Here is a 13,460-nt window from a genome sequence, read left to right on the forward strand (position 1 = left end):
CAAATACTTTATTATCCCTATTTTTATCCCCTTGGGTTCACTTTGCTTCTGTCCACCTCAGAAAGTCAACAGCAAAGCTATTGTGATTTGTTCGTTTGGTTGGTTTGTTTTGTTTCTGGGACACCCTTCAGGTTGATTTTTTTTTATTTTTTTACTTGAAAATGAATTTGAAATAATTTTGAGTTGTTAGCACAAACCTTAAAAGAATCTGGAGTTAGATCAACTTTCCTGTTTTGTTGTTTTGTTTTGTTTCTGCATGAAAGATCTTTTTTCCTACTACTGTTTTTTTTTTTTATTATTTTTTTATTTTTTTAAACTACAGATCAGAGTTCTTGCCTAACTTGACACATCTCAGGATCTGTATTTGGTCAAGGCAGTACTGTCAGCATCAGTGAGCATTTTACTGCTCTGAAGTACCAGTATATTACAAGTGGCTTTTGGGTGCAGGTGGCTTATTATCTGCTACAGTATCAGCTGCTGCAGTATCAGAATAATTATAGGTGGTCATAGTTCTCAAAATTCTTTGAAACTTCCTTAAGTATGAAAAGCAGAAAAAAACAACATGCATGGAGTTAATGCTTTGCATCTTTATTAAATATCTTTACAATTCTTTATTTTACTGTGTTTCCGTAGATTTTAGCTACTTTGATGTGGTCCAAAGTCATAATTCATATGTTTTTTATAATATTTATATTTATACTTTAGAAGGTACAAAACATTCTGTTTAGAGGGTTCTTTTTAAGGTTCCCAGGTCATTAGATGTAACATTCTGGTACTGAGTAATAAATGAAAGCAGCATGGAAGTAGAGCTTTCCTGATTTTTGGCTATAAATTTATTTAGCACTATAATTGAGATTTCTATAATCCCCCCAAATCTCTCTCTCTCTCTCTATATATATATATATATATTTACTAATCCACTGGAAATAAGCTTCAAGTACAAAATCCAATTGTTTGATATATAACTTGTGGTTTACTGTAATTTTTGTGAATAGACGATGATTTGTCTCCTGCCCGTGGAAGACTTCAGGGGTAGCATGGTTTAGTATGCTGTAACTGCAATACAGTCAGATATTTTCCACGGTATATACTCACGGTAATTGACAATCTGTGGCCTAGGTTTCCTGGACTGGAAACTTTAAATGAATCTGTGTCCTGTGTCTTACATGTCCTGTTAAAAAAAAAAAAAAAAATCCAATTCAGGTTTTTAAAATACAAATATTCAGGTTTTTTTTAGCACTGGTCAGAACCAGATTTTAAAGTTTTACAAAACCACTTTTCCATTTTGAAAATAAATAAATGGAAGATGGAAGAGCTAAAGGTTTCTGCAGAAAGAGTTTGTGTTCTATGGTCCTGTTTACTGTCTTCAGGCCTTGTATAACTAAAACCATCTGTGAATTCAAGAGCTAGAAATGTAGGCAGGTGTTTAAAATTATGGCAGATTGCTGAGTATGATGTATTACAGACAGAGGGGTGACTTAGGTTTTAGTCTTGATGCTGCGGTTTTGAAGTGAGCTGCTGTCATCAGAAATGTGATTTGTGATGATGACATTAAAATATATCATAATTGTAATATTTTAGAGATGGAAATGATATGAGAAAGTAATTTGAAAGTAGAAGAATCGAAGTTGAAGGTGATGAGTGCAGTAGAAAGAATAATCATATTGAGATAGCTAGTGTTTATCAATAGTAAAAAAAAAAAAGGCTCACATCTTTAGGTCAGTTTTAAAAAATAAAGTCTTAAATAAGTGTCACAATTATTGGAGTCAAATATAAGTATATGAGCAACAGTTCTTGTTTAACAAATATTTGGAATATGTAGACTATAAGAGTAATGTAGAGAGCCTGCTTGGAATGTATTTTAATTAATTTGTTGATTTATTTTGTCTTAATTTATCTCTGAGTTTCCAAGATGCAACTTTTGTGTAACAATCTAAATTGGTTCTTTCATCACGTCACATGGAATCAGTTAAAGAAATGAGGTGAACATGTAATGAAGGTATGATCAAGTTGAAGTATACCAAGTCTCAATATGATCTCTGAAACTTAATTTTTTGCATAAATTTTCATTAGACAACTGGAAACAGTAGATAATTTGGTGTCTAACACATAATTGAAATAGGATGATAGGTATCTAAGAAAAAGGTAAAGCTAACACACTGTTTTTGAATTGGGCCTGGCTTATTTATATTTGATATACTAAAAAGAACATGGGAATTTCCATTTTTAAAGCCTACTTTCAAATAAATACGTTAAAATAAAGGAAATGTTGTTTTTCTGGATAATGCTAAAAATATTTCTCATTTTAAAAGATGAAGCTGCAATATTACAGGCAACCAGAAACTTTTCTGATTGGACCTGTGTAACAAAACAAGTTTCACAGTTCTTATGAAGAAGGGATTTGAGAAATACAGGAGTAATTGGAAGATCTCTCTTGACATTGTAAGCTTTCCAAGGCAAAGATTTGTAGCACACTAATCTGTCTCACATCTCTGGTTTGTTTTTTAAGACCGGAAAAATACAAGAAGTCTATTCTACATGAATCTGAATAAAGTAGTATTTGATATACTTTTCATTAATTCAGAGGCAAGGTTTAGGTCACTGACCTTTTTCAATGCTAGAGTTGCAATTAAATTGGTAAAACAGATCTTGAATATTCAGGTAGGATAGCTTTTAATTTCAATACTGTTATGGCCAAACATATTTACTGAAGAAATATTCAACTGAAAACTTAATACTAGTATCTGTTGGATTTATAATTGCCCTGCAACTTTCATTGTGATTTGATAGGAAGGAATGAAACAGCAGCTTATTTGCAAGTCTGTACTTGTGTGATTAAACTTCAGAACAGTGTAGGTAATAAAGATTGTTGTTGCATATGACCAGTCTTTGAGCTGCATCTTTATATTGAATTCTGAAGTTCTATCTTTTCAGCAAAGAACTCTTATCTGTGTTATAAAATTGGTTACACCAGGAAGAAAACAAAACATTTTTTTTTTTTCCCCTCCTTATATAGAAATGAGTTGTTTTTGTTAGGGGAAGCGGGGAAGCATGGCTTGTTTTGGTGCAAGTTCTGTACTTCAGAGGAGTGAAAAATGGGCTTTCTCTCTCCCCGTGCCGTTCAAAAAACAGTTTCACCCTTCAGGTTTTTTCTGTGTATGATTGGGCATAGTGCTCAACATGCAACTGGAGAGTAGAATTATATTGCTCATGTGGCATTGGTGGTTCATGATTGCATTTGCTTTCCAATTCTTGGGGTTGGCATCCTATTAGGAAGTAATTATCCTGCATTAAGATTCCTTCACAAAATCACCTAAACAGCAAATTGCAAATCATCCAAATGGTTGTTTTCTAGTTGAGATTACAGAGCAAGGAGTGAGGCCCTAGTGCTTAATGTACTGTATAGGTTTAAGTAGTAGTCATGACTTTCCTATTGTCAAATGTGTCACCTTGGACATGCTGTTAGCTGGTGCTGCATCTCTTGTGATTCCCACAGAGAGATGCCTGCTGGTCCTCTTCTGACAGAAGGAGGAGGTAAAGCAGCCTTTAAATTGGTTTTGATATGTTATAAACAAATATTTGGAATTTTTGTGTTAAAAGGAAAGACTTGTGATGTGAAGATGATTCTTATGATTTTTCAAACGTGTTAAGCATTCAGAGATAATCTGAAGGCTTCCCAAAGAAAGATGAAAATGATTCTTGATGTTAGTACTGACTTAGAAGGTTCTATTAATACCATGTTGATGTAAATCAAGTATTGCCAACTTAAGGCACAGTTAGGATTGCTCTGAATACTAAGAACTGCATAATGTATCTTGTCAACAATTAGTAGAATTTTTAACTTTATGAAAGCAAATCTGTTGTAAAGCAAAAGCCATTACAATGGAGTTGCTGCTGAAATGTTATAGCTATTATTACAGGGATAGAAAAAGTTTATCATGACTAATCCACTCGGTTTCCAGATTTTTATTAAGGTGTGTAGGAGAAACATGTATCAGAATGCACCTTTACCTAAGGGGAAAGAAATTAATAAATCGTGGAATCTCAGGTGTTTGTTTTGTTTTGTACAGATTTTTTTTCATCTTAAGCAAATTCAGTCCAACTGTTCCTGATGACTCTTCCATCAGAAATAATTTCTTCTACTTGAAATAAAATAATAATTTAAAAAGTTGAGAGCAACTTTTCCATTAATAATAATAATAACAAATTTATTATTATAATTAATTATTAAATTATTAGCAATGAATGAATGTTATTAATAAATACAATAAATAAACAATAAATAATTTGTTGTTGTTGTTATTAAATATACCTGACTTGCTACATCAGATTTTTCTTTAGTGTTTTTCAATTAAACTGATATGAAACTTGTTTGCACTGGATCCCACTGCTGCCCTAAAATTATTGTAAGTATTCTGTAGATTAAAGTACTTTGAAGAAACTGTGAACAATACCGATGAATTTTGCAGTAGATTTCGGGGAGGGTGGGGGAAAACAACTAGAGGAGGACTTTGAGGAGAGATGCCAAAGACAAGTATCCTGTTAACTATAACCTTTCTTAAAAGTACTTTTTTTTTTTTTTTTTTTTTTTTTTTTCCCAAGAGGTTCTAAAATAAAGTATTTTTCTAACAATAGAATGTATGGAAAATTTAGGCAGGCTTCTTATAAGGTAGAATCAATTCTTCTGTTACACCAGTTGTTGTATGGGTTGTGTGGAGAAGATGACTTTATATTAAAATCAACATCTTGTTGAAAGTTGTGGAAAATACTGAAAAATACTTGGTAATCTGAGCTATAAATTAGGCTATAGACAGAGGGGAGAAGCAGGAGGAAAGTTGCCAGTTGCGTATATTCTAACGTCAGCAGAATTGCAGATGTTCAACTGAAAATTTTGTGCTGCCTTCTTCCTCCTTCCAGTGTACATTCAGACCTTGTATTTACTCAGTATTTTAAAATCTGATTAGCAAATGGACAGACCTTGGCCTGTTGATCAAATAAATATGGGTTTCAAATATATTAATTTGTTTTGGTTCTTGCAAAAGTGTTTATATTTTTGAGTATGAATTCAAAGTAAATGATAGTGGACCACTTAGGAGACTTTTGGACAAAAAGCTTATTGGAATATGGAGTTTGCTGCTGTTTTCTCTTTAACACTTTTTGTCATTTCTATTTCTGTTTTCTCATATATATTATTGTGCTTTATACTCCTTACTAGCATTATTCCCATAACTTTATCTACAGAGGATCAACATTTGAAGATTTTGATAGGGACTTTGTTTATGGGGGGAGGGAAATGGATCTTTTTGGCAACACAGACCCTCAGACCTTTAACTCTTAATACTTGTAATCTTCTGCTTAATGAAAGAACTTATATTTTCCTTGCCAAAGATTGAATAGGTGCCAAAGGAGAATTTCACCAGCTTTTGTGTTTTGTTGTTTTGGTTGTATTTTTTGTTTGTTTGTTTTGTTTGTTTTAAGGCTCTTTTTCTTTTTTTTCAAGGTTAAGAGTGCTTGACTGTAAGACAGGCAAGAATTTGTCTGTAGGGGGAAGAGTAATTATTAGCAGTGGTCTTCCACCAGAATTTTTTTTTTGCAAGGCTGGATTTCCTCGAAGATTAATTTTTGCACATTTTTTCTGTCAAGGACATGCAGATATGAAGCAAGGTGTCCAAGGGAATTACAAAAGGGGATGAGAAGAGCTTGCTTATTATTTTAAATAAAGGCTAGAGAGGATTAGGATTGTTATCTAAATATAAAACAGGTAAACATAATTTAAACTGAGGGTTAGTTTTGGCACAGGAACAAATTGATGAAGGCTGACCTACAGTTTAAGATAGAGCTTGATAAGCTTATTGGAGGATTTAATTAGCATAATGTCTGCAGCAATAGTTGTTTGAATGTGGTGTCCCAGTGGAGGGAATTGCATCCATCTTTTTGTTACAAAATTAAACAAAAAGTTTTGTATGTCTTGTTTAAGGTTAACCCTAATGCAAAATTTGTTATCTAAGAATTGATTCAAATACCGAACTTTATTCTTCGTCTTCTGAATTGCATTATGTTTTGTTTTGTTTTTCCAAGGGCTTGGATGATTTTAGATCAATACAGAAAGAAGTCAAAGCTTTTCCGTACTAAAGTTCTGTTGGCTCCACTAGGGGATGATTTCCGCTATGCTGAGAGCTCAGAATGGGATCAGCAGTACCAGAATTATCAGAAGCTGTTTGATTATATGAATGCTCATCCTGAATTGCATGTTAAGGTAAATGCTTTTTTTTTTTTTTTTTCCTGGACTGTGGAGAAAATAGTATTTATTAGGATTTTTAAATTCATTTTTTTTTTCTTTGGTGGAGATTTATTTACCTATTATGTAATAGCAGGTTAGATTGTTTAGACAGATTTTTTTTTTTTAAGCTTTAACACTTTCTCTCCCTCTGAAGCAAAAACTTAGCCATTGATATTGTCTGCTTGAAACCTATAAATAATATCCAAACTAGATTAATCTATAATAAACAGTTTTTCAGGTTTGATTTTTTACTAGTATTCTTTTTTTTTTTTTTTCCACAGGCTTCAGGCTTTGTTATTTAAAACTCACAGGGTTTGTTTTTTATCTAAAAGTTTGTTATTTAAAATTATTTTATTATCAGAAGATAAAGAAACTTCTGTTGCTTTGCTTGTGTCCTCTTCATTTTATGTCATCTGATGGCAACAAACAAAAAAGAAAACAGAGAGGCCACTGCTGGCAAATGTTGAATACAATAAAATTGAAGACTAACCTGACTACAAAATGAGTGAATTACGAGATGAGACGATATTTTAAATCACTATCTTTGAGTGTTAATATACATATTCGTACATTCCAGTGTGTGAACTGGGTACTTCAAAGACTTGTACTATAGATGCTTTCTGTGCTCTGACCCCTTTTAGCCATTTTTCAATGTGGGAATGAATGAGAGGTAGTGGAACATAGACTTGTTTTTTCTTGAATATCAATTGAGAGCATTATTGCTGCTTTCATGTTTGGGCTTTTTAAACCTGGTCAACTCTTTTTCACACTTTTTTTTTCAGTGTGTGTGTACAGTGTTCCCCACACACACCTTCTCTTTCCCCATGCATCTAATCACGGAGATTTGAGTAGTGCATTAGTTCTTCCTACTGGCTTCTGGACTACATGGTATAGATGACATGACAAATGTGCATGTTTGCTATGCCTTAGTGGAAGGAGATAGGCCTGGAAAGTAGTCTTTGCTCATCTTGCAATCACAAGCTTTACTAGAATGTACAGGTAGTTACTCTTCAGACACTAACAATAGGATTTCTGTAGTCTTCATTCCTACTAACCTGTGCTGTTTGAATTCTTCACCGGGACAAAAGTTGAAAGCTCTAGCTCTGTTTTTGTTCTTCAAGGACTGTGTCTGGAAAGTTCTGCATGGTCATTATCAGGTTTTCTAGGAGTCTACTTCATTAGCCTTCGCTTGTCCACCTCAATTGAAGCCTTGGGGATCACATCAACCCTTTGTGTCCTTGTAGAAGGATGAATCTAGCATATCAGGCAATACAGCCTGTCTCCTTATTCGTATATATAGTTGTTTTTTTCTTCTTTTCTTTTTATTATTATTGTTATTTTAGTTTTTAAAACGGGTGTCATTTATGCTTGGAAGTACAAGCTTAGCAGCAGAAATTTCATCTGCTGCAGTTTCCTTAGTGGAGTTTAATTTCACAGGCAATTAAGAGGTCAAGGTCAACTTTCTAAGAACCATGATTATGTAAATGTTCTATGTAAAGAGTTCACAATTCCTCCTTAAGAGCTTTGTTGTCTAGGATATTACTACTTAAACAAAGTACTGCCTACTCTGCCTCTCTAATCTTATTTACCCTTTCAGTCAAATTTGAGATGTTTATGTAGTGAATATGTCTGTAGCATTGAGATTCTCATGCTACCAGCTATTTTATGTACTAAGCTTATATGCTGGATAATAATCAGTAGTCATATGTACAATATGTACAATGCAAATACTATGGTAATAGTAAGAGAACTGTTTTGCTTTTCAGGTAGTTTAACCTCTCTTATGGAGATCTATTAAACTGAGACTTTTAATATGCCAGTAGAGGACTCTTCCAGGTTATTTCACCATTTTTTCACTCACCAGACATGAACTTGAATTTTCTTCAACTTTGCTGGTTCTTCCAGTGAGGCTTCCCTTTTCTGGTGTAACTCAGCATGCAGATATAGGATTTCTCTTGGTCTGTTCATTTTTCTTCAGAATTATTTATTGGGTATATGAAAGTGAGGGACAAGTTTCCTGGAAGCGACTGCAAAGGCAAGGATCACTAATACCTGGATTTCTATGTTAAGTCATCTCTGCTTTACTGCCATTCGCACTGGGAAGTTACCATACTCTGTCTACCTAACAGATACTTGCTTCTTCTGAATGATTTTGAAAAGTGTATACCAAATGCTGAAATAGGTCATCTTTGTTTTCAGAGTTAAGTTCCTGTTATTGCAAGTCAAAGGAATTGAATTGTAAAAAAAAATGTTCTTAAAAGCTTGTTTTTGTTGTTGTAAATGGTAGCGCGCTAGTTTGTATGCCTGTTGTTGAAACTAAAATACATGGACATTCCGCGACTTAATGATAACTCTTCAAATTAAAACTTGTAGCTTATTTTAATTATGCGTACGGTAACATGGTCTTCTGCACAGTGCTGTTCACACTTCGCTAGTTGTTTTTCCACTCCCAAAATCCAGCTTGCCTTCCTTAGGTGCTTTGACGGTATCTCTTAATGCTGGCCACATTGACATCACTTCCTTCTGCTCCCTTTTTTCAATTTTTGTGCCCCTTAAGTTTGAGGGTACAGTCTTTTGAAGTACCCTGTAAAGGGCTAACGTTATAGCATTATTTTTTTTCTGAACATTTTCTAAAGAGACCAGAAGATGATTAATTTTTATGCCCCTCTATTGTGTTACATATCAATAAACAACAATTTCTTTGAATGTAGATTTAAAAAAAAAAGCTTTTAAAGGTTAATTTTTATTTTTTTATATTCTGATCAGCAGTCATCATGAGTTAAACATATGTTGTAGATTCTGGAACACAATAGTGTTAATTTTGAAAAAGCAAGATTAAGAGAACTATGTTCTTGTTGAATTACATTGTTATTTAGGACAGATCTCTATTTATGTAATACTGAGCTTTTACTTTGCACATGTATTAGACTTACTTGTAAGACACAAAAGGATGCTTCTGCTCCTTGCTAATATTTAGCTTGTATTTTAAGTATTGATTGATATTCTTAAAAAGAAAAAAAATGTTTTTCATGCCACTTGGACTGGAAATCCATGAAGAACTTCTGGAAGAACTATTCCCTTTGTCTGAAAATTGTGCAGGGAAACTGCTTTTCTGTTGTAATTCTGCTTGAAGGCTAGCATACTCCTAGAATATGAAAGCAAGGATGCTAATTCTCTTCTGATGTCTTAACTGTGTCATAGTAATTTTAATTTTCTTTCAGGCCCAGTTTGGAACTTTATCAGATTACTTTGAAGCTCTGCGCAAAGAAAGCAATTTGGGTGAAAAGAGCAGCAGTTCATTTTTCCCTGTTTTAAGTGGAGACTTCTTCACCTATGCAGACAGAGATCATCATTACTGGAGTGGATACTTTACATCACGACCCTTCTATAAACGACTGGATAGAGTCCTAGAATCCTATTTACGGTAAATACTACTCTCCAGCAAATGAATAACATATGTCTTAACACATGGGAGAGATGAATATATGAAAAAATGTACTGGAAAGGTGGAAACTTGATTTGAAATGTATATTTTAAGTTTACTTACAATAATGGTAGTCTAAGAGCCTCCAATTGCAGTTCTCTAGTTATGAAGATTAGCAATGTACTTAAAATAAATACACAGAAACACAGTAATATTTTTCCATTCAAACAACTAAGTTGTTCTAAGGTAATTCAAGTTGACAGCAAGTCCTGAATCCATGAAAAATAGCTCGTAGTGTGTCTTCTATTTCTGTGTTGGATTTAGGTAACTATCAGATCAGTTTTGTTCTGCAAGGGTCAGAGGCAGTTTAGAAGTAGCCAGGAACATTGTGTGACCTCAGACTCTGAGGACTGACCTGCTGAAAAGTGTTTGCATCTTTTTTTGAGAAAAATATTGCTGAATTTTGGTAACAGAGTAATTAAATGGTTCTCCTTTGTGGCAGTGGTAGATAGGATACACTGCAAAAAGATTCAGTTGTATTTTAAGGCTCCAGAAAGGTATTTTGGACAGGTGCATGGGATGTGAACTTTGGACTTCTCACCTGTTCCCAGAACTTGGAAATTATGTTTCCAAAAGATTACTGTTCAAAGGATGCTTTCTCAAAGGATATATTTCGTCATTTGGAAGGACCTTTGGAGTATAGGTCCTTCCTCCTGTATAGGAGTGTTGCTTCAATTTTCACTTCAGACCCATTTGGGCTAGAGAAAAATTGCATAATGCTGAGCTGTCCTTAAAAAAAAAAAAAAAAAAAAAAAAGTATTTCTGAGCCCTACAACTTTTTTATATTGTGGTGTCTGCTGCAGTGGTGGAGAGAGCATGAGAAGTGTAGTACATAGCATTTCAGAAAAAGATACTCAGAAGAGAGACTGTATGTGAAGCAGAGTGTTTTTTTCCTTCTTCCGAGGAATCAAGTCTTTATTTTGGCAGTGGAAGCTATGCAAACTTGGAATGCAGCTTCTCCATGATCTGTAATGTCTGTTTTTCTTGTAATTAAAGTGGCTTTTTTTAGTCTTCTCTCTGAACTCATAAGATTACAGAGTAAGTGACCTGAGGGAAATCAAGAAAATTAGTTGAGAAGAAATGGAAACAATGGGAAGACTAAGAAACGTATAAATGGAGGCCTGAGACTAAAAAAGGTGTTTAGGAAGAGACGATGTAACAAAACTTTGAATGTGTTGCAGTGAGTAGTAAGGGGAAAAGAAGCTTCACAAGTCTCAAAGCAGGGAGGAGGGAACCCAAAGAGAGCCTGCAGAAAGAAAAACAAGACCAAAGTTCTGAGGAATGACAAAAACCAAGAAGTTCTCTTCAGCAGGAGAATGTAAAAATACTATAGTAAAGACAGAGAAATGACTTCTGTAGTGTTTTGTTTTTGGAAAATGATCATTGCATATGCCTAAAGCTTAATAAAATGATGCTGTGTTTTTGTGTTTTGTATTGTCTTGATGTTGAAATGTTTTCAGTGTTGGCTTAGTATTTTATTTTTATTGCCTGTGTTATCTAGCGTGGCCTGCTTGCTCACCAGTTGGTCTGAATGTTGCTCTTCTTGATGTGTGAGCCTTTCATTCTGTACATGCTGCTTTTCAGAATATCTTGCATGCAGTTTTTTTTTTCACTTGTTTTTAAATCTCATTGAAAAGATACCTTTTTATCTGGCACAAATCTGAGACAGTGTTGCTGAAATCTAAGGAATGGTATTTGGACTTGAAGTCAAAACAATTTTAGTAGGATATGGTGTGCTTGCAAAGAATGTGCACTGTATATCTAGATTTATTTTGACGCTTTATTTATCTTGGATTTTTTTTATCATTTATATTTCTACAGGTGATACAAGAATGTTTTAAAGTGTTAGTTTTATTGTAACATTATTGCTATATTTTATTTAATAAATAAAATATGAGAGACAAATTGAAGTTGAGGTACTTGATTGAGGTCTCAAAAACAGTAGTGTTTTTTTGAGACCTCAGAGGTCTTCAAACATTTTTCATCCTGTCAGTAAAAAAACTTGTGACCAGGCACACCCAATATAGGTTTGTTCGTTAATAATTATGGAATAATTGAGTTGGAAGGAACCTAAAAATATCATTTCCAATTGTCTGCCTGCTTCACGACTAACCAAAAGTTAAGAGTGTATTATTGAGGTCAATATTGAAATGCCTTTTGAATACGGACAGGCACAGGGCATCAAACACTTCACCAGGAAGCCTGTTCAAGAGTTTGACCACCCTCACAGTAAAGACATTTTTCCTTATTGTCCAATCTGAACCTCTCTTGGTGTAGCTTTGTGCTCTTCCCATTGAGTCCTCTCAGTAGGGAGCTGAGACCGACACCTCCCTCTCCCCATACCCTCCTCAGGAAGTTGTAGAGAGCCATGAGGTCGCCTCTTGGCCTCCTTTTCTCCAGATCAGACAACCCGAGTTTCCTCATCCTTTCCTTACAGGATATGCCTTCCTGCCCTTGTACCAGCTTTGTTGTCCTCCTCTGGATGATTTCAAGTACCTTAACATACTTTTTATACTGTGGAACCCAGTGGTACACTGTGGCACACAATATAATGCACCTCACAATGTGGTTTACCACATGTATATATATTAATATATTATGTACACTGTAAAACATGCACTAAAATAAAAATTAAGGGTGAGATAAAGAGGAAATAAATGCTATTTTTAAAGTGGTATTTTATTAACAAATTATTGATATTATCTATTATCAATGGTAGAACATATTCTTGCACCCCAGTGGGTCATTTTGCACATCCTTTGAGGTGCATGCACCCCGCTTTGGAGACTGCTGACAGCTAGTTTAAAGTCTGAGCTTAAAATGTATAAAATGAAAAGCTCTTCTTGGTCCCTTTTTAAAATTACTGTTTCTCTTTCCCTAGTTATATCCTAGTTCAGGAAAAAATACAAGTTTGTATTGAGGTCTGCAAAATTCAAATATTGCCAACACTGTAGCAAAATTGCAGCTTGATACAGCTCTGAATGGAAATTTGTATCTTACTGTGAACATATTTTTTGCAAGATTAGTTTTTAAATGCCAGTTCTGAGTTGGATAAACATATCTTTGTATATTGCCACATGTTTGCAGTCAAATTCTCAGCAAATAACAAAAGTTGTTGTTATTAATAATTTTACTATTTGACAGGTGTTTTAAAAGCAGCTGTGAATTGGATTAGATCTCCATTGATAACTATTACAAGTGTCACAGAAAGGCAAATTAATTTTTTTGTTTTGTCAGTGTTCACATTTTACTCAATCCCAATATAAATTAAACAATAATAGTAATCTTTCTTTAGTGAGTCATCTGAAATATTTATATGCTCCAGGACTTTATTTTTTTGTGTTTAATTCTTAATTGCTTAACTCCGTTGTTGCACTTCTGGATCCACAAAAGCTTGGTGTTGTAGTATTTTATGTCAACTAATGATATTTTTGTACTCTGTTAGTATTTTAAATGAAGTTAAAGCAATTCCCATAAGGTGAAGCTTAAATTTATTATCTCTAGAGGCAGGACTATATGGATATATGCCAGTTTGCTCTTGTAGTGATCTTACCAGCCACTGCTGTTTTTCTTTCTGTAGTGCTATGAGTTTATAAGTCACTATAGGACCCACATTATAGTCCCTTTTACATTCTGACTCTTCCTGGAAACAGTGTTTTGTTCTCTGAGTAATGATGCTTTGAAGTCTGACTAAAT

The 13,460-nt window shown here is 34.0% G+C and overlaps 1 protein-coding gene across 2 annotated transcripts in view; it reads left to right on the forward strand.

Moving 5' to 3' along the window:
• MAN2A1 (mannosidase alpha class 2A member 1) overlaps positions 1–13,460 on the forward strand; it is a 131,701-nt gene that overhangs the window by 43,188 nt on the left and 75,053 nt on the right. For both annotated transcript variants that reach the window (XM_035309927.1, XM_035309928.1), the window contains exons 9-10: positions 6,079–6,256; positions 9,502–9,704. In XM_035309927.1, coding sequence (XP_035165818.1) covers positions 6,079–6,256; positions 9,502–9,704 — 381 coding nt within the window. The remainder of the gene's footprint in view (positions 1–6,078; positions 6,257–9,501; positions 9,705–13,460) is intronic.

Source organism: Oxyura jamaicensis, chromosome Z (genome assembly GCF_011077185.1).
Source record: "Oxyura jamaicensis isolate SHBP4307 breed ruddy duck chromosome Z, BPBGC_Ojam_1.0, whole genome shotgun sequence".
In the NCBI taxonomy this organism is placed as follows: domain Eukaryota; kingdom Metazoa; phylum Chordata; class Aves; order Anseriformes; family Anatidae; genus Oxyura; species Oxyura jamaicensis.